Genomic DNA, 22,463 nt, shown 5'->3' on the forward strand with positions numbered 1-22,463 from the left:
CCAGCCAGGGCCCCGCAGCGGTGGTGCAGGAGTTGGGTGTTGATTTATTCAGGGATGGAGCTCAACAAACTGTCTGGGAAATTTTTTAGATCACCCTCACTGGAAATTTTTTTTCCAGGCATCTAAACAGAATGTCCTGTACTTCAGGTTTTGCTCATTACCTTTTGTCCTGTCACTGGGCACCACTGGCAAGAGTCTAGCTGCTTCATCTTTACTCCCTCCCATCAGGTATTTATGCACATTGATAAGACCCCCCAGAGTCTTCTCTTCTCCAGGCTGAGCAGTCCCAGCTCTCTCATTCTCTCCTTGTTTGTCAGGTACCACCATCCGTCGCATGTTGCCGACTCATATTCCATTTGTCTTTCAGGACTCATGTGTCTTTTTGCAAAGCTGCTTTTCAGCCAGTTGCTCCCCTCTGCATGGGGTTGTTCCTCCCCAGGTGTAGGACTCGGCGCTCCCCTTGGCGGAACTTGGCCCATTGAGGCCCCTCTGCATGGCAGCACAGCCCTCTGGTGTATCAGTCACCCCGCTCGGCTTTGCTTCACCTGTAGACACCACTGTTAGATTGAGTCCCATTTCTGAGGGTTCAAAAATTAAACTGTAGTAGCGGCTGAGGGAGCCTGGCTGTACCATTCCATGCTGATTCCTGAAGTGAACCACAGATAGCAAAACTGTTTGAGACTAATGGCTAATGGCTTCTCTGTACAGATACTAGATGAAAATAGGTGTATCTTGACTGAGGAATTCCGGTTGCTGTGGTTGAGGATGAACAAGGAAAGAAGTCTGTTGGCAAGCTCACTGGGAGAAGTAGGGAAAGATGGTGAATAGCTTTAAACTCTCAGTGTTCAAGGGTTGCTATTAGAGAATGGGGGTTTTTTCCCTTTTTCCTGAGAACTTTTCCAGGAAAGTAAAACCTATTTTCAAGGAGATCTCAGTTCTGATTGCGCTTCTTCAATAGATGTTTCCTTAAACTTGATACCAGTGATCAAAGTTGTTGCCCAATTCTGCAGCAAAAGCTGCATGGGTGATGCTCTGTAACAAGCAGAATTCATAGGGTGAGGCAGAATTCACCGTAAGATTAACATTAACATCTAGATTTGAATTGGTAATTTAAACCCTTTAAAGATTTGTTAAACCATCCAGCACTCTTTGGATTTTTCTGGGTTGTTTTGGTTTTGTTTTTTTTTTTTTGTTTGGTTGGGTTTTTTTAAGTGGCAGAAGGGAAGGAAGAAGGGATATTTTCTAAAACTTGAAATTGTCTTTCACATTTATGAAAGAAGGGTGTTGGATGAGCTTGAAGAGACGGATGAAGAAGACTGCTTTTGTTTTACATAAAGCATAATGTTCCATAATGTGTTCTTCTCTGACTTTGGGTTACTGGAAACCCTGGGGCACGTTCCATTGACAGCGAAAGTGCACCTAGTGTGTTATAGAAAGGATAACATCAGAGAACAGCAGGCAAAGGCATGCTTTTCCATTCAAAGCATTGTATTGCCTTTGAGATGCTGTTTGCATTTGGTTGCAATGTCCTAAGATAGGAAAGTACCAAACATAACCAGTAAGAAAAATAAATCCATCTATTTTTTCATGGAATGGCAGTAATCTAAGTTTGAAAAATTACAGTCCTGCGTAGAAGCTGAACTGCTGTTTGTTAGGTTGTTGTGTACCTCGGTATAAAAAGAGCAATGTGATTTAGAAAGTGGGTTTTTTTGTGACACGGAAAACCCTCAAATTCTTCTGTGTTTCAGAGGGTTCAAGAATTGACTTCTTGGGCTAAGACATGCAAGTGAGCAAATGGAAAGTCACAGCAGGAATTCAGGAATAGGTGAGGGGTCAAACAATGAAAAACCTTTTATCATGCTGTCACATTTTCTTTCTTTTCATGAGCTTGCACCGTAGCAATCAACCATTCTCTCTCAGCGTGAAGCTCTGCTCTCACAAGTTCACTCAGCAGTTGGTTATGTCAACACAACTCTTACAAAAAGGGACTTTACATGCATGACATAAGTCTAGTTCAGGGGGGAATTCCAGAAACTGGCGTACGTTGATTCCAGCTGAGAGTAAGCACTGCTTTCTAAACAAGTTTTCATAGCCAGACCTGCAAATGTTCCATCTAAAGACACTTCTTGCCTTTGTTTTAAAGAAAGTAATATCCTTTGAAGCTGTGTAGTATAGTATTTCATTAATGATTTTTCATTTTTACAAATATCGTTAAATGTCACAGCATTATACAAGGTAGTCGCAGACTTCAAAAGCTATTATTGTCCAGATAGAACCTGTTGCCAGAACAAAAATTCAATAAAATTTATTGCAGCTTTGCAGCCTTTTATAATGTTGACTTATGATGGATAATACTTAGAAGAAGAATTTTTAAGCTAATTTGAACATTTAAGAAAAGAATCCTGTTCCATCAGCGATGCCTGTGCATTAATGAAGGACCACAGGTAAAAGTACAGTTGCCTTCCTGTGTATTGAGTTATGCTGTTTTGTAAATAGTTTCTTCACGTATTAAGGTAAAAACTGAGTTGGATAGAAGTTATTCAGGGAGAATAAATGGTTTTCCAGTAACCAAATTATTGCCAAAAGCTTTGCATCTGTCAGAAAGCCTTGGTCTCAAGAGCATTGTGTCCTGATTTATTGCCAGTATGTGTTTGCCTTTCAAAGTGTAACTTAGAAGAAGGTGTTTCAGAACTATCATAGCTATTAGGCATATTTACCTGTAAGCTTTACAAAACACTTCTATATTTCTTCATCTATTTTAACTCTCTTCACTGTAACTCTTACTTGTACAAAATTTTTAGATGGCAGATCTGTATTTTTGGTAATCTGGAACATATGATACCCATTCCCCATTAATACTTTCAAAGGAAGCATTTCGATTCCTATTTTACATAATTCATCTGTGTAATTCTGTAATCCCTGAAGCCTTTCTCTGTGATTGGGGTAAGTGACATTTTCTAAACTGACTTAAGGTGGCCTAAGACTGTGCTACCATAGAAAGGAATAGGCCTGTCCTCCAGCTTTCTCTTACCCAACATCCTCTACATATTTCTGTCCCTTTTTTAGCTGTGAATTGGATCGGCTCGCAGAATCATTTCAAGACGTGCGAATTTCCAGTAGCTCAGTGGGTCCGAACCAATGTTCATCTACAAGCACTGGAGTGACCACGGGGCAGGGTGTGAGGAACCCAAGTCCCAAGCTGACATGAAAGGCAGGGCTGTGTGTCAGGTGTGTTGTTGAAGCTTCAGCTGATTGTGAAACCACATCCTTAGAATTTATATGTTTCTGTTTAGGCACACAAGAAGAAACAAGCCCCATCATGAGAGAAATAACAGATGAATTTAGGATGTAAATGTGTTGAGTAATTTCTGGGCAAAATTGACATGAGCAAGTCATTTTTAGCTATGAGGATACTGATAACTTTTTGTTCTTGTAATACTTTGGTGGCTTCATCAAACAGGCTTGTAAAATGTGAAGCTAGACTTCCCATTCAAATGATAAAAAACCCTTAATCAACTCTAATTAAGATTTCTGTATTTATTTTCATAGTATTTTTTGGTATGTTTTTATTTGTTGCCTGTCTGGATTTTACATGAGTCTTTCAAGTATTGAAACAAAATTATTTTTAAACACTGTTTCTGGTATTGAAGTCCATTTTAAAAGCAACAAGAATTACATCAGAAATAAGTCTTCTGACTAACAGATGCAAGAGGAATAACAGAATTGGTTGAATATTTGTTTTTGTCTATGTGTCACTGCTTATGATATTTCATTTGGATTAAATTAACGTCTTTGTCCTTTGACCAGTAAAATGTTTCCTAGTGTATCCGCTTGATTAATTTTTTTTTAAGAATATACCCAAAGAATTCATTTTTAAAATATCTTGTGAAAATATCACAGTAATCCAGTTTTTGTAGATGTAGAATGAACTTCCAAGAATGTGCATTTCCTTCTTGGCTAATGGAGCCAGGATGCAGCTAATTAGAGAATGCTTTAGTTAATTTTTGTTGTTGTGATATTCATGGATGGGATCAGTAGGCGGTCAGAAATAGTTATTGAATCGATACAAACAATAAATAATGTATTAAGGCAACCTACTATAATTCCTTCTCCCATTTCAAGCTATTGATATGCTGATGTCAGTTGGATGTCCTTAACTGAACTTGGCAACTGCTATTAAAACCTATTATGAATATTCTTTTAAAAATCATATCTGCTTTTTATATATGGAAATTTTGCCTAGAGTTTTTAGACAACACATTTAGAATCCAAAACATTTATGGTTTCTGGTGTTTTCACTCCAGACATGATAGATATAATATTCCGTGATATCCTGCTGACTATTTTAGAAAAAAAATGATGAGCCAGCAATGGCAATGTAAAGCACTATGTAAGGACTATATTCCATATTGTTAAAGAAGATAGATTGGGGAAATAATTAATGTAGCCAAGTAATTAATAACTCTTTGGTTGCCCTGAAGTACCAGAAGCTTAAGAAACCTATCTTATTGCTCCTATCTGTCCTCAAAATTAATGATCTCTTATACAGTCTGCTAGCTTTCAATGCATAAGCTATCACAGTAATAGCAGTAGTTTCACGTAGCCTGTGGTATCAGCATCCAGAATGCATCCATCTAGAAATGAAAGAAATAATCAGTACTGCTTTAAAGTCTTCAACCTGGAACAATACCTGGTACACTGAAGCCCCAAAGCATATTCAATAGCAGGAACCGTAAAAATTGCCAAAGAAAATAATGAAATTATTCAGCTTCTTTTTCATTTGTCTGTAATTGAATTAAGAGATTCTACTGGGCTATGCTTGTGTGTCACAGTATATCGAAAACAAATGTCCCAGTCAGAGTCAACCTCCTTACATTGTCTTCCAGGTGGTGAATTGTCTTCATCCAACTGATCAAGGACCTCTAACATAAAATATTCCAGAGGGGAGGTGGCAGGCAGCCGCAGTGCAGGCAGGGTGCTGCCACCCTGTTCATGTAGGGCAGGGGTCCTCAAACTTTTTAAACAGGGGACGGTGCGCGGATGAAGTGGCAGGAGGCCATCTGCGGCTGCTCGGTTTTCCCCCCAACCCCCGGTGGGGCAGGGGGGTCTGTAAATACTGGGGGCCGGATTGAGGAACCTGGGGGCTGTATCCGGCCTGCGGGCTGTAGTTTGAGGACCCCTGATGTAGGGTATGGCTCAAATCTCACTGCTGCTGGTGGAGCCAAGGGCAGCATGACTTTTGCCCTGTTCAAAAGGCATTTCCACGAGGGGCTGCTGCTGCCAGGTGAACCTGGACAACACATGTCCCTGGCAGCCCACCCAAGCCATGGCATCACTTATGAGCCAGTGTTTGCTGTCAGTGATTAGGTGAGTTGCCGTACAGGCACGTCGTTGGTCATCTTTCTTACTGCTCCGATAAAGCTTTGTTGTCAGTCCATTACTCAGACATTAATTAAAGAACTCAGATATTGAGTGTAGTATGAGATGTGGAACTGGACTTGTGTAGAGGCTATTCTGGTCCTTTGTGGGAGGAAAGAGAGGTGAACTACTTTGATACGAAACTTACTTAAGGTGAATACTTTCATTAGGTTGATAGAATTTTGGATGAGCTTGTACAGAAGAGCAACCACTATTTTTTGCCTTTGTTTCTAAATGCCATTCCACATGAAGCAATTGCTTTCTTGTGAGGCAGGATATTATGAATAAATCTGTTCTTCCTGTACAAAACAATCAGGCTTGCTGGGCTGTCCAGCTTTGTCACTTGGGTTACCAAAATGCCATACAGCTTGCAAGCTAAGTGTAAGTGTCTCACATTTTGTCTCAACTTTGAAAGATGTATTTTAGTAATAAAAGACAGAATTGAACATATAATGTACTTTTTTGAAATGGAAGGGGCAGACTGCGGTTACACACTGATAGCCTGGGCAGTAGGCAGTATGGTAGCTCGGTGCTTTAGAGGGGGGACAGGGTGGCCTTGCAGAACAGGACTTGGCTGCTCTGTAGGTTTCTTTTCAGAACTGTCACATGATATGGTGACAAAGCAATTGCTTTAGTTTGTTTTCATTTGGGGCTTTGGATAGTAAAATGGTTTTGTAAAGGATATGAAAACAGGAACGTTACACCTTTTGTAATCTGGAAAAACAAAATAAATTGTTGGGAACGGTGAAATTATTTTATCAAGTGGCTATAGTGTTAGGGTGAAGTTCTGACCCAGCTGAAATAGAAGGGGCTTCTACAACTGAAATCAAGAGAGCCAGCGTTTCCCATGCAGTGTTTAAGTGTCACTGAAACCAAGCATTCCTACAGTATGAAATCCTCACAGTTGCACTGGAAATTTAGCAACATTATCAAATGCAGTCATGATCATACTATTACATTCCTTTGTGCATAATGGCAAGTCCCACATCTATGTGCATTTTGCACTAAATCAGAACAAAGAACAGTGCACATTGTCTTCAGAAATGGATTCTTAAGGGGATAAATTGATGTGGCATGAGCTGCATGCCTTCCAGTATGAGATACTTAGAATATTTTTATCTTTAGCACAGATTTGAAAAAATAATCTCACATTGTAATATTCTGAAGGCAATGAGACTTTACTATTGATCTCCACTCATGAGAAAAGGATAAAAGATGCAGTTGACAAGAAAAGAAGAAAATTCACTGATACTTGTGGTAATGTTTATCACAGCTGTAAAAAAGCACAGCGATATTTTTTTTCCATGTGAACACCTTTGTGTAAACATTTAAGTACAAACAGATGTATCTGCGTAGATAACTCCTTTTCCTCTATGTTCTTATGCTTCTGGGAGGCACATTGCAGAGCTGGGATGTCTCAGAAATAAATTTACCAAAACCAGTATGATTAATTAGTCAGACAATCTACTTAAGAAAACAGGAATGGTACAAGCCCATTGCATTTGTCGGTATGCTGTTCATGGTATGTTTGAGAAACAGTATTTTCAGAAAGCCCCAAACTCAGTTTTAAATTATTCTCTCTTTTTAATGGGAAGGTAACTTTTCAGAATCTAGATCCTTTTTAAATGGAAAATGTGCAATGTTATCCAAGGAAAGTATGAAGTTGATTTACCATGCATGATTTTTTCAGTTCTTTGTACACATTCAGTATGGTTATATTTTTGCTCAGGACGCATATATATTTTTTCTGCTGAACTTTTCTCGATTGCTTTTTTTATCAGGTTTACAAATCAAATCAAACAGGTATATTGCAGAGCTCTCTGATATTATTTTCTGCGCTTATAGCACAATGTATTGAATTATGCTTGCTCATGTACTGCTGCTGCTATTCTCTCCAGATTGAGAGAGAATGACTGTGGGGGCTGTAAATTCACTTGGCTTCCAGCACCACTGGTTAAATCAAGAGCCCTATTCAGGCTAGAGAAGAGACAGAGCAAGTGTTCATTACACAAATCAATTTGGTCAAAAGTACAGCACAGTGGGTACTCAACCATTGCTCACATAATATTGTCAACTTAATCAAATAATGCCTAGAAGACATTCGCAAGCTCTTTCTCTCTGAGAAATAACTTGATTGGTGCAGCTGGAAAAAAACAGGTGCTGGTTTAGGCATATAGATATATGGTTTTTAAATGAGCTGTTTTTAAAAAAATAAAAAATTAAATTTCTAAAGAGCTTTACCCTTATGTGGGTATGTATACATGAGAAACTCAGCGAAGCACCTAAGTTTGCTGCTGAGTATATTTTAAAAAATAATCTATTGCTTTTCTTCTCTTTCTTTTCTTCCTGTAAGTATTTTACAGGTTATTCCTACTAGTATTAGGCTGTGCTTCCTCTAGACTTGGTGTGGGTTTAAAAAATACACAACCATTTTGTATTTCTTTACAGATTATAGAAGAATGATCAGGACTTGGTAAAGGTTTTCAAGTTATACGAATACAAGGTGTTTCTAGTTTGTCCAGGAAGAGATAACAGGTTTAGTTCAATTTTAGGCATTCCGACCCTTTGCTCCATTTACTTTTTAAAAGCTGAGACTGAGGGCAGGGTTCTTTTGTAGTGGCATGCAAACAGCTATTCTGTGGCAGCATTTCATTACCTTTTAAAACAGGGTTTGATGGTGAAAGATTTTGTCTACACCGCCATTGTTTTGTGGAAAATGGAAGAGATTAGTCAAGGAAAAAGAACAGAGGGGAACTCTAACACTCACCATTTCAGTGTAAGAAACATTATAGGTCTGACTGTCTTCAACAGTAGAAGGAAAAGGATACAGAAAATCGGTGTTTGCTGGGAAGGAGAATGGAATTGTTTTTTCTGCCCAAACAGAGTACACAAGGCCCTCTCTGGTTTCAGGTTCACTGACCATTCTGTTTTATTGCATGCAGCGCCTTTGTCACAAGTACTAAGGATGGGAGGAGTAACCTGGGGAAATGGCTTTGTATTAGAGCTGGATGAAAGCTTCAAAGGATACCTCCCCCCCACCCCCCTCCCCTTTCCTAAAGAATGTATTTCTGGGTGAAATATATTGCAAATTTGGATCAGTAAGGTCTTAAGAAAAAAGTGGGGGAGATAATATTTTCTCCAAATAGGAAATTTTAAAATTTATTTTATCCAGAACAGCATCTTGTTTAGCAGTTTTCTTCACATCTATAAATTTTTAAAATTCCTCGGAAAAAGCTAGAAAGGGAAATGAAAAAAAAAAAGTCAAAATGTTTTACAAAATGGTACTTTTCAAAAATGTTTTACAAAATGGTTCTTTTCAGTTAACATATAACTCTTTGGTAAACTATGGTAGTTTCTTCTGATACCAGAACTGTGTAATGCAGGTTGATCCTGAGGCAGCACACTGGATCACGTGTTCTTTGTCTGAGATGGAATGATCTGAGACTCTACGGTTCACTTGCCCCAGAAGGAGCAGCAGCTCTTAAGGGACTAGATACCTCCTTGACAGGTGCCTCAGGAGCACAGCGCGGGCCGGTACCTGCATGTGCATAATCACCGCAGGTTTTATTAAGAATCATGTATGCCTCTTGCCAGTTATTAGAAGGAATGTTTTTAACCACTAAACTTTTAAAACTTTGCAGCGTAACTCCACATTTTTCATTGCATTTAACTCCCTTTCAGTGAAAACAGAGGAATTGGTATTATTGACAGTACTGGAAAAGCTAGGCTGCCCAGAGTAAAAACATTGTGGTTTTAGTTGATTTTAAGAATTTGACTTCAGGGTTGTCCTGTTTTGGCTGGGATAGAGTTAATTTTCTTCCCAGTAGCTGGTGCAGTGTTGTGATTTGGGTTTAGTATGAGAACACTGTTGGTAACACACTGATGCTTTTAGTTGTTGCTAAGTAATATTTAAACTAAGTCAAGGACTTTTCAGTTTCTCTGGCCCTGCCAGTGAGCAGGCTGGAGGGGCACAAGAAACTGGGAGGGGACACAGCCGGGACAGCTGATCTGAACTGGCCAAAGGGATATTCCAGACCACAGAATGTCATGCTGAGGATATAAAGTGGGGGGAGTTGGCCGTACCCTGGCGATCGCTGCTCGGGCACCAGCTGGGCATCATCGGTCAGCGGGTGGTGAGCGGCTGCATTGTGCATCACTTGTTTGGTTTTTTTCACATCTCTTTGGAACTGATTTCTCTCCTTTTCATTGCAATTGTTGTTGTTGTTATTATTAATTTTATTTCAATTATTAAATTGTTCTAATTTCAACCCTTGACTTTTATCTTTTTCCTGATTCTCCTCCCATCCCGCTGTGGTGGACAGGGGAATGAGCCAGTGGCTGCATGATACTTAGCTGCCAGCTGGGGTTGAACCATGACAAGTGTGAAGTCCTTAAGAACTTGAGTGAAGTCCTTTTAAAGAATAGAAGATTTCTCTTTCTAGAACTGAGTTAAAGAGACAAAAAATTAGTAGTTTGATAAAGAATTTCTTTACAAAACAATAGATTTCATTTTAACTGCCCTGGTGATGGATTTGGTTAAAGAGTGTACCTTATATTTATACTGAAAGTATCTTATATGAAATTATAAAATAATTTTTAAAAATACCCTCTTTGATCTGAGTTTGCTTACCTATAAGAATGGTTTCAATTTACATTTTTTCTACCACCTAAGCCTTCAGTAGCTCACTGGAATAAAGGAAGTTCATCTCAATTCATTTCTGTGTATGTGAGAATTCACTCTTCTGTTTTGCATTATGTATTTATAACTTTCATTATAAGTTTTAAGACCACCATATATTAAGATTTTTAACTTTTTATAATTGAAAATATGTGGTGGAATAGGAACCCAAAAGCAGTCTGTGTGATTTGATCAGAAATGGAGAGGGGTATGACAGCCCTAGGTGCTGATTTACCGAGAGAGAGAGAGAGAAGAGCAAGTATGTGTAAATATTGAAGATGGCTGAAACTCAAAGGAAAGTTTTATGTCAGATGTAACTTTCATTAGCGTCATTAACAATGTTTTCTGAATGCAGGCTAGTGAAGGCTTTTATTTTGGGTCACTTTTTCCTCAGTATATTTCAAACTGTCAGAGAATGACTTCAGATATTGTAATGGAACAACATATACAAGGGCGTCTCATTTTAGTACTAGTTTTCTTTAAATCTTTGTTATTATCATTTACACCTCCACACACTTGTGGTAGCTGATTTGATAATTTCGGTGATAAATATTAATGTGAGTCTATACTTGGGCAATATTTTGAGCATATCTATTTAATTTAAAATGGCTAGCTTAAGGAGTTGGTTTCATGATGTTTGTTTCTCTGAGGGGTTAGATATATATCATCGATTTTTCTGTTAAATAGTTTCTCTTCAATATTTATGAGATAACAACACAAAAATTAATTTTTATTAAAATGGAGATATCTACGTATTGAATAAGATTGGGCAAAGGTCAAGAGAAAAGCAAACTATAAAGAGAACTACCAAAGAATAGTAATAGCTTGACATAGGGTCTTAAGATAGAGAGGAAAAATTATTCTCTGAAATGATAAATTAAAATTGACATACAAAGACATATTTCTGGGTAGAGATGTAGACATGCCTCACATGATTTTCCCTGAATGTTGTCCATACCTAAATTAAATTTCATCAAGATTAAACTTGTTTAGCGCACATATATCGATTGAGTTAGAAATTACTAGGGAAAATTGAGCATCTCGATTCTGTATGAAGTGCCTGCAAATGCAATAAACAGTCGTTAAAGGATTCAAGTTTCAGCAACTTATTTTAACATTTATGACATGAAATGGTGCTGGAAACTTGCAATTGTGTGCAATTGTGTATTAATAAATATCCATAGCAAATGTTTTTTACATAAATAAGATTTTGTAGCACTGTCTGTTATTTTATAGTCAATGGGATGCCAGAGTTTTCATCCTGTGGTTCCCTCTGGGCAATACTCATCAATAATCTGCTAAATATGTAACTGTTTATTAGGTTTTTTAAATTAGAAATACATTCTCAGTGGAACCAGAAAAAAAGTCATGCAGCAAATCAGTGGAAATGACCTTTCAGTGAAGATGACAAATGACATCTTAAACCTCAGAGCTACAAACTAACCTGATACAGTGCTGACTGACATGCATAGGAAAAAAGCCAATCTGTAGTAATTTTCAAGGGTGCTGAGAACCTGCCGTTACCATTGATTTCTTATAGCACTAAGGGTCTGTTCTACCAGTGCTTTTGTAGCTTTACTTCTTGGTTTACCTGTTAATAAAGACTGCTTCTTTTAAAGTTATTTGAACCGTTTATTATAAGTGTAAATATTGAACTATTTAAAGTTATTTGAAAAAAATTTACACTGGATTTTGTTAAATAGCTTTAACAGTTATAAAGCATGATATAGCGTTCTAGAAATGTTTAGGAACTTCACAGTATCACAGAAATTCCATACATCAGGCTTTGTAAATGAAAGCAGTCTATTTTGGGGTATTTATTGATGCCTTGTAATAAATATTGTACTGTGTCCACACACCCTGGGCCACAGCGTACTCATGTGATGCCGTTGTAACCAATTATGTCACTATAGAAGGCATAAAATGCCCTTAAAAAGCAAAAATCAAAACTTTATTGAAAATTCATACCTGCAAAAGCTATATGCTGTTGAAAATAGTCGTAAATCTTGATTAGGAAGGGCAGGCAAGAAAGGAATTGTTCCCTTGTAATTTAAGGGGGTGCCTTGTTCAAGGTCACAATTGTAGAAGGAGAGAGACCCTTAAAAGCCTCTGGATAACTATTAGAGGAAAAAAGACCTCTTTGTTCTGAAAATTATCATAGACACCCAGCTGGTAAAATTCAATGGATGTGCTCTTTAGTAGGCAACTGGAGGTACAGTACTGCACTTGTGAATAATAGGGATTTCAGGTGATTTAGTGCTTCCTGCAGCCTGACTGTCAATTGAGATTTGCTACTGGAATGTGCTGGTGACAGTTCTGCGACTGCCTGTACAGGAGGTAGCCAGGAGCGAGGTTCTTCTGGAGCCAATTCAAGCTGGAGTGGAGAAACGTAGAGTTAATGCCAAGCTGGAGAGAATCTTTGGGCATGACTATGAAATGCAGCCTTGGGAAGAAGGGTAAAGAGCCTTTCCTCTTTGCACGGTCCCTCACTGTGAAGTCAGCCTCAGTCAGGTGATTATTACAGTGATTTCCCAACTGTCAGAAAAAGCTGTCAGTCTCAAAGAGGGAATAAACGAATTAAAGAATATTCAAGGAAGTTAGGTGTGGTGCTTTTTTGGTTCGGTTTGGCTTTTTCAGTTAACTGTTTCTACTTAGCTCCATTTCAAGGTATTTAAACTGATAATATTTTGGAGCCATTAGTGTCTGTTACTTTGTGGAGAATGAGTAGAGGTACCGGCGAACTGGAGTAGAGCAGACACAATGCTGGTTTTTAAAGAGGCGGGAGAGAGAAGTTTTGGTGATACAGGTTAAAGGGATGTGCTGGCGTCAGAGTTTGTCCTGCGAAAATACTGGAAGAGGTAAGTGTGCATGCACTGCTGGTTTTAACACCTGGAAGTACAAGAAGAATAACCATCAGCATGGATGTGTCAAAAAGACACATTCTTTTACTTCTGCAGTGGCCTTGTGGACAAAGGAGAAGTACTGAATGTTACATTTTTCTTTTTGTAAGGCTTTTGCACTTTCACACAAGACATGCTTTTAAGCAAGCTGGGAAATACAGTAAACGTGCAACTACAATAAGGCGGGGTAAAAAACGGGAAACTGTGTTTAAGTAGCAGCTCGCTATCAAAATTAGATTTATTAAAAGGAGTTCTGCAGGGATTTGTGGTGACTCAGTGTTTTCTCAGTACTTTCATTAATGATCTGAGTGATGGAATACAGTGTATACTTACTAAATTTGCAACAGTACCAAGCTGGGAAGGACCGCAAGTACATGGCAGGACAAGATTAGAATTCAAAGTAATCTTGATAAATTGTAGGTATTGTCTGGAGAAATAAGATGGTATTCAAAAACATCAAATGCAAGGTGTTTACATAGCAATAATAAACTACACAAATACAGCATGAAAAATCACTGGTTAAAAAGCAGTTCCATAAACAAGATTATAATGGATTACAAGTTGTATGTGAATTTACATTGCCAACTTCTGTGGGAAAAAACCCAGTACACGCATAAGGAAAAGGTGGGACGACCAGGTAGCAGATAGATCCAGTGGTAAAATGTGTTGAATAGGTGGTTTATGAATTCTGATCTCTTCACAAAGTTAAAATCATGAACTTTTGATACGTGAAGTTAACTGATACAGCTTTGTACTCAAAACAATTAGGTCATATGTGAAAACACACACAGACTGTAGTCCCTTTTATGTAATTTCTATTTAATAATAAGGCTTAAGGGGGTTGTTTATTTATTTCTTTTGCATAAAGCATACTATTTTGCTTGATTGAGTCAAGAGAGGGTATTGAAAGAGACCAAACCCATAATAGATCAGGACTTGCACTGATTGCATACAAGACTGCAGGGATGTAGCCAGGCTAATGTCCTACACCGACTTCAATTAATTTTTAAAGAAATACCAAACCAGTCTTTAGATCCTCTAGCAATGAAAATATTCTCTTGAAATGTATTATGTATGTGTAAGGTAAATTGCATTCTAGCTCTTTGAGTCCACAGGGCTTTGAAACTTTCCTTCCTGGGATTTTGCAAAATCCAGCCTGTCTTCTGTCCTATGTGTATTTTACCTCCTTGGTGTTACTTGGAAATTTGTATAAGCTCCACATACCAATTTCAGTTTGCACTTACCCTTCTCCAGATCTCCTATGCATTTCCGTAGATTTCTGGATGATAATACACTTTGTAAAGCAACTGTTATATTGTCAAGCCTTTTAATACATTTAAAATGGTTTAGTTGTGTTGATTCTGCCACAGACTTCTTTAAGGGCATTTGCAGGTGTGAATCTCCGACGATAGTGACTTTCTGAAGTTTCTGGTTTTCAGTCCTCACAGCCAAAACTCTGAGGCATTCTTTGTTGAAACTACCAATTTATTCACAGAAGCTTTAAATTTCCAAATAAAAAAGAAATGCCCAGAAAATAGCAGTACCTGGATGGACCCACTTCACCCATAATTTGTAGCTCCTTCATTTTAGCGTCATCTTCAGAAATCTCACTGGCTTTTTGTTAGCAATGTTTCTGTTCAGCTTCTTGGTACAGAAGTTGCTCCTGATGTTTTGGTATGCTAATAGTGCACAGTTCAACCTTCCTACTCTTTGTTTCTCATCATTTATATTAATAGAATGAACAGAAATTACTTTTTCCAATTTGCATTTATACAGTAAACTGATTATATAATTTCTTCCTGGGGCACCCTTTGTTCCTGAAGCTAAACAGCACCTTCAGAATTCTCTAATTCTCTTCAGATTAATCTAATTGACCTTAAATTCTTCCAGAGTGTTGTATTTCGAGAGTTGCCAGCCCCTGATCCCCCACCCGCTCTCATACACCATATCTCCTTCATAGTCCTCTCCTTCTAAGGCCTGAAGGTAGAAGGTAATCTCTGTGGTGTCTATGGATGGAACAGTTGCCTAAAATCTAAATTTTGAATTTCTGAGTTGGTTTTAGATAGCAAGAGATAGCATGGAATGTGGCTTTGTCTTTTATCAGCTATATACCCTGTTTAGTATTTAAATTGCTAGAAATTTGTAAAGATGAACTATTTAGTTTGTGGGACCCTTGCCATGAGTTTAGGGAGTAGCAGATGAATATTGTCACTGCAGTGGCAGTGACTCAGTTTTAGTTTTACACTTGAGTTGTTCCCTGTTTGTTTGGAACACCTGAAATCATTTGTTAGTGTACACAGAAGTTTGTAGTTGTGTATGAGCATTAGCGTATCCCGTGAAATGCAGACACCACCAATGAACTGATGCTTCTGCAGAAATGTAAGAACCTCTCTCTGTAAAGTGTTCTTAGCCCAAAAGTACGGGCAGTGCGGGAAATTTTACATGTTTGAATTTGAATTTACTGTGGAAGATGATGTTGAATATAACTTGCTAGAGTGAAATTTTTATGTAGTTTTCTCTGATGTAAATGATGTATTTAGTTTGAGTTGTTTTGCTTCCTTCTTAACAGCCTTATTGGTATTGAAACTGTGTGGTAAGGTTTATTTTTTTTATAACCAGTTTTATTCTGCTTAAACTATTGTCTCTTAAAAGAAATGTGATACTAGCAGGAAATGGCAGACTTCCTCATTTTTTTTTTTTTAATGAAAAAATTCAGAAAGACAAGCTGAACTGTAACATTAGAACAGAAGAGAAAAAGGAATGCTTGGGAGATTAATATGGTGGGAAGGAAGAGGAAGGGCAGAGAAAATAGAGTAACAGTTATAAGATGGTCCTTGTTGTTTTATTCAACTATTTTCTTTCCTGTTTTCTGGCAAATCCCTTCTACCAGTGCAAAAAACCCTAAACCAAATCAAAACAAACCCCACCGAAACCCCCAACTGCTATGCTGGTTTTACATACCTATGCAAAATCTTTTTCTAGTGAATGTGTGCTGTGCACACAGTGATTATTTAGGCACTGTATGATGTAAATAAAGAACACAGATAAGAAATTGCTATAATATACTGAAAGACCAGCATTGGTTACTTTTGCTTTTGGGATGAAGGACATTATTTTTTTTCCTAATCTCTCAATGGGTTTATGATTCTGCTTGTTTGTTACATTGTAATACAAAGTGATGTCCTTCAATTATAAAATAACATTTTAAAACTAGAGAACAATGTCCCTGTAAGAAATACCATGCTATGATCTTAATTTTGGTGAGAAAGAAAATATGTGAAACTTTGTTTCTGGGTCTCACTTTAAGTCGAACAACCTTCACTGCTGATTATACTTCTGTTCCCTTTCACAACTCAAGGCCTTTTCCATAATGGTGACCATTTATCTAGACAAAATGACCCTCCAGTGCCCATCAGCACTGCTTATGAAATGGCAGCTAGGATGTGATGTGTTACCTGCCTCCTGTGTAGAAGTCCCAGTGGCCTCTAAATGAAAGTACTAATCTTGTTCGAAGGTGTATAGCTTGCTTCTGCAAGTAGGCTGCTGTTTGGACATGGAGGTTCAGTTTCTTCCATTGGCAAACACTGATGCAGTTAAAGGGATTTCAACAATTTTACAATATAGGGAGGCATATTTATTCATTATTTAAAAATAACTAAGCAAATCAACAAACAATAATCTTCCTATTCTCCAGTTTATTCCAAATACATTTTACAAATATCACTGAAAATGTATATTGTTGAGACAGATACAGAAATTGGTTTGATTTTCATGTATTTCAACTTCTGGTGTTCTTCAGTACCTTTGCACAGTTTGACCTCCTTTTTAGTCATTTTTCTGAGAATTGAAGCCCACCACTTTATATTGAAAATGGCAGAAATACTTACAATGTGCTTTATTTTGCTTTACCCTTTTAGCAGACAGATGATGCAGCACAGACCGATGGCCAGCAACAGACACAATCTTCTGAAAATACAGAAAACAAATCGCAACCAAAACGGCTTCACGTCTCAAATATACCATTCAGATTCCGGGATCCAGATCTTAGACAAATGTTTGGAGTAAGTACTCACACTTTATTTATGCTTTTTCATATTTGCAGTGCAATAGGGTTTTTATATTATAGGCAACCATGAGAGCAGTATTGTGATTTAGGCTGTTTAACCATTTTCAGTAAAGATTCTGTTTTCATTTATTTCTAACCAAACATCTGATTTGCCAGCCACAACTGGGAAAAGAAATTCTACTGATTCCACTGTATGTGATACAGCTGGGTGTATTCTGTGTATTGTGTTTTGTATTACATTCCAAAAAAGCTACATTGGCTTAAAATATTGAATGCATATATATTCCTGCTGTACACTTCTGGATTTCTAGATCTGTGTTTATTGATTTTGGAGAGCGTGATGTAAAATCATCAATACTTGACCTCATGAGCAAGGAACCCAAATCTATAGAAGTAAGACATGGGCTGAATCTAATCAGGAAGCCCAGGAGTAGGAATCCTCACCCATCCCCACAGGTATTGTAGGTCTGCAAGCTTCTAAAGTTTTTGCCAGTATTTTTCTGTCTCATCATTTTTGCTTTTACCCAGGCCATTTGAGCTACCTTCAAGTGCATTGGCTGTATCTACACGTATGTGCCATCAGTTCTAGGCTAACTGTTAGAAGTTAGACGAGGTGTCTTTTCCCTGCTCCAAGAATACGTTTGTCTTGAAGTGTCACTAAACAAAAGCTAGAAGTAGTGATTGATCAGCTGTTAGAACCCAGCTTTTCCTAGTTAGTACTCTTAATTAGTTTTGTTACCCTTGCTTTCTTATTTCTGACTCATGAAAACTTAATTCCCTTCTGTGTTACAGTTTGTTACACAATGCAGCACCAAGTATTTCATGGCTCTATACTTCTTTCCAGCTTTCATGTTCGCTTCAGATTTTTAAGTTCTTCTAATGTCTTTGCTTGTGAGATAAGCCATTGTGGTTTGCAGTATTTATTTCTATGCAATGAAGGAAACAGTCACTGGAAAAAGAGTGCTGGTGTAGTATTGGAAAATGAGTGACTGTTATGTTGTATCTTAGTTGTTATAAGTAACCTCCCCTAAGTACACCTAACGGCTCGACAGCAAAATAGCAGAAAGCATAATAATTAACCACCTAAAGAAAAACATGAAGATTTATTTAAATTTTAAAACCCACGTAAAATAGATAGATTTTATTTGACATGAAAGTACCTTAAATGAAAGGATCTCTCTTCTTTCAGGTATTGTAGTAATTTATAGATGAATAAAGCCTAAATTTCAGTATTTCTAAGTCTTAGGTCTCAGAAGACTAACACTGGAGAATGGCTAGAGTTTTCCTGCTTTAGAGTGACTTGGTAACAGTAAACGTTTAGCTTCTGAGTTGGTAGAAAAATTAAATTTTTGCAAATGTGTGTTGAAATATAAATATGGTAATACTGCATCATGACTGTGTTATACATACAGCAGAGGAACTTTTTACATGCACATAAATACAGCACGGGAGGACTGTTTAAACATTAAGTCAATGTGTGCTTATAGGCTAAAGTTGCAGTGAAAATATTAAGTAGGTCGTGAATGCAAGAACATAAAATAAACCAAGGGATAAGAATTGATGGTGGATTTTTCATAACCAAGTTGAAACACTTCAATAAGCTAGAAAAGGAATACTGCCCTTTCTGGCCTGTAATGGTTTATTATATCCTAAAAGACTGGAGTACAGGCTCATTTCTGCAGTTCCTTGGATTTTTGCTAGATTACTCTTCATTTGCCTGTTTCTAATTTCTGCCTTTTTATTTAATACATTGTGTCATTTATCAGTGTTAACAGTGATCCATCCTGCATGTTAATGACACACGAAATAACAGAAGCGAGCCCCTGATACGTTACAGTGTCACATCACAAAATGTGTCATATCAGAAAGCGTTCTAACTAAATACTGCCCAAGTCAAACATTTATTCTCAGTCTCCTAAGAGAAGTCCAGTGGAGTCTTTTTCTTTGGGATAGCAAAGTGGCCACGTTTTGTGTGTGTGAGCAATGCCTAGATGATTGTGAGAGCAGTTCTAAGGTCGAGGCTAATAGCAGTTACTACTAATATTATACTAAAAGTGCCATTCTGAGCAGGGAAAAATCCCCAACAAGTCAATATCCATTCTAATTTTCCAGAGTATACTCTAGTGAGTCAAGAGTTTCTTAGGGAGTAATGGTTATCCCTTCTCAGCAAGGGTGGAGGGAAATCCTCACTTCCTTGAAGCCAGCAACAAAACTACCAGCTGGTTTAAGCTTGTTCCTGTAAAGCCGAAGTAACCAAACACCTTTACCTATTCTGCAGAGCAACTGCAAGAAGTCTTCTGAACCAAAGGGTCTTCAGAGGGAAGGATGACCAATTCATCCTCGTGCAGCCATTCATCCTGTCTCGTTAGAGAAGTTTATTACACTCCAAGCAAAGTAGCCCAGTAGCATATTACGTATGACAAAATGGTGTTGGCAGATGGGACTGGATGGATCACAGGGAAGTAACCTGCTATGTGCAAAGACAAAATAAAATAAAAGAAGAAAACTGGGACTTTCACTTCACTGTGATCACAGTTTAAAGATGATTCCCTCTTTGTCAGGTGGTTTCACTGAAGTTAAGGTTCATAAGTGCATATGTGGAATGACAGTGAAAAGTGTAATGATAGGTATGATTTAGTTGTAATAATGATCTGGCTTCTCTTCAGTGTGTTTTTTGGTGCTTGGCTATCTTTGACTTTATATTCTTTAACTTTTTTTTTTTTTATGTGGTGCACATTTTCTGAAAGAAACATTTGTATTAGATATGAAACAATTGTTGAAGTTATCTTATTTTCATGTAACTTTTCTATTTCTTTGCAGCAATTTGGTAAAATCTTAGATGTTGAAATTATTTTTAATGAGCGAGGCTCAAAGGTAAGCAGTTCATTTCACTCATGGAATTTTTTAGATTTGTTTAAAATATTTGTGTGAGTAAAAGGAAACAACTGCACTGCTGTAAAAAATAACATCTGAAATTCTATGTTAGTGAAAACATCTTTGGAGCTGTCATTTGGTTTCCTAAGCAGCATGAAAATCATTGGACTCATATCTTTTAAAGGGGGTAATTTTAGCTACTCCAAACTGGCATGCGTTTTATGGGAATGTTGATTTCTGCTGTCTTTATTCTTGAAGGATAATTATCTTGTTTATTTTATAAGATGAGTCCATACTTACAGATATTTATAGGCAGGTTTGTATTAGTACAGGTATTTTTTCCCCTATTGAAATGAAAGATGATAATGATACCTAATAACTATCCTCTTTAGTAATTAACTGAGAAAATATGATTGTTCCAGATTATCTAAGTGCAGATGTTTTCCTCTTTAGTTAAAGCTTCAGTACACCAACCCTTTGAAAATAATCATTTAACATTTATTTGTTTAAAAGAGTTCTTACTGTATTGCAAACATCTATATTTTTCTGAAAATTACTTTGCCTTAAATGCATACTTCAATTTATTGATATTTAAGAAATAAAGCAAGACAGAATGCCTATGACTGCCATTAGCTTCGTTACCTGGTGCAAAATTGCAGCCCAGTCTTCTTCACCTATGGTATCAGCTGCATTGTAAGGGTTTACGTGGATGCCATATGCATGATATCTTTTTCCTTTTCCTGTCATGTCAGACACCGTATCATGTTTATCCACTGATGTTTCAGTCTTCCTGTAACTCTCACATACGATTTATTATTAGTGGTAGAATTCTTTTCCTGTTATAGACATACTGACATTTTTAAAAAGTCACCTATATCATAAATCTGTATTACATCAGACGTATCTTAATTTGGTTAATTGTTCCCTTAATGTGTTATTATTTATATTCTAAATGTAAAGCTGGTTTTTTTTGTTGTTTTTTTTTTTATTAGAATAGCTGAAATTTCCTAGTTTACATTCCAAAATTATTCTGGCAATCATTAATTAGTACTCTTCCCTGCTAGCCCAAACCCAGTTGGAACTTTTACCACTTTTTCAGTAAACAACCACAATGTATGGTATTTGGTGGCTTACAGACTCCTGCTCTGGCTGAAGTTTATTGTCATTAAATTGTAGCTGTTCAGTAGTGTTTGCAAAAGACGTTGACTGTTCAGAACCTGCCTCTGCTCCATAGCATTATAAATTCCAAAAGACTTCCCACATTTGCCACCTTTGACATCCTTTGAAGATGGAGCGGAACTGAGTACACATCGTGGTCGTGGTGGTTTACACGTTTGGTTAGCCATTCAGTCTTACACATGTAGGACTTCTAGTCACCACATCTGCATTGGACTGCATAAGTATAAGGCTTTTTTAAAGTATTTGGGGGATGGGGTGAGGAGGTATTTCTGAACTGAGTGGGTTTTTAATAGTGGTCTCGCACTAGTGAAAACATCCCAGTACCTTGTGCTAAACCCAAGCTGCTCCTAGAAAGGATTCCACAAGGAAGAGGTTTTCCTAGGTGGGCTTGTAATATCACTACCTCAGTTACACACTTTGCGTTAGACTCTAAGCCCTGTTCTTAGTAGATACTTCTACACTACCTAGTGCTGTTTGGTGCATCCAGGCTGGCTCTGAGTAGGCTGCTGAAGATACTCAAAGCAGCTCTGTGATGCATCTCATTGCTTGTGTGTGCTGCTTCTCATCTTGTTTAGAGTTATTTCAGGTATTTTGATTTGTAAAAGTACCCTTAGATTCTCTCAATTAAATAAAAAGTTTGGGTTTTTTTTCCTTAATCTGATCATTTCATGTCCATTCTGTAGGATTTAAGATGCACCAGATTAAAGTCCCATTCCTGGCAGTGCTTATCTATGTTTTCATAAAAACCCACTGAAACTGAAAGGACTACTAAGTGGTCTCAAACTGAGTACAGGTAAAAAAGTTTGCAGGATCAAAATTCAAATTTGTTTCTAGCTGCAGTTTGGCATAAAAGAGTTGCTAGATTTTTTTTTGTTTGTTTCTTTCTGTTTTTATTTCTTTTGATTCTAATAATTCATGTTTTAAAATATTCCTGTAAAAACAACAGAAGTAAGCTTGTTTTCATGCCATGATAGTTGAGAAAAGTGGAATTGCTTATTCAGAAAACATAATGCTGGAGCACCACCGTAAAGTATAATATAATTTTGATGAAGGGGATCTCTTCAAAAAAGAAACCCTAAAATAATACAAGTTTCATGCTACTGCAAATTTCTGTTTGTTTGTGGGCATAATAATAATTAAGATAACTTTGCAAGAATTGCATGGCAACACTGCTGACTTTTGAAACTCTTTATAAGAATTGCAAGAATTTCAGTATTGTTTTGGCATAGACCTTTCTTACAACCTGTGAGGCTTACCTTTGCCAATTCTTGAAGCTGTTGATTAAAGTAACATGAAGAACTGCTGGTAACTTTCTCTGCATTTCCCACTCACCATGGAAGGAAGATTT

The 22,463-nt window shown here is 37.3% G+C and overlaps 1 protein-coding gene across 26 annotated transcripts in view; it reads left to right on the forward strand.

The window, feature by feature from the left end:
* Window positions 1-22,463, forward strand: part of RBFOX1 (RNA binding fox-1 homolog 1) — a 955,581-nt gene that overhangs the window by 837,307 nt on the left and 95,811 nt on the right. For 24 of the 26 annotated variants that reach the window (XM_037386459.1, XM_037386456.1, XM_037386452.1 and 21 more), the window contains 2 exons: window positions 16,914-17,057; window positions 19,883-19,936. In XM_037386459.1, the coding sequence (XP_037242356.1) occupies window positions 16,914-17,057; window positions 19,883-19,936 (198 nt within the window). The remainder of the gene's footprint in view (window positions 1-16,913; window positions 17,058-19,882; window positions 19,937-22,463) is intronic. The other 2 variants (XM_037386478.1, XM_037386453.1) reach the window with 1 other exon arrangement.

Source organism: Falco rusticolus, chromosome 4 (assembly GCF_015220075.1).
Source record: "Falco rusticolus isolate bFalRus1 chromosome 4, bFalRus1.pri, whole genome shotgun sequence".
NCBI classification, from domain to species: domain Eukaryota; kingdom Metazoa; phylum Chordata; class Aves; order Falconiformes; family Falconidae; genus Falco; species Falco rusticolus.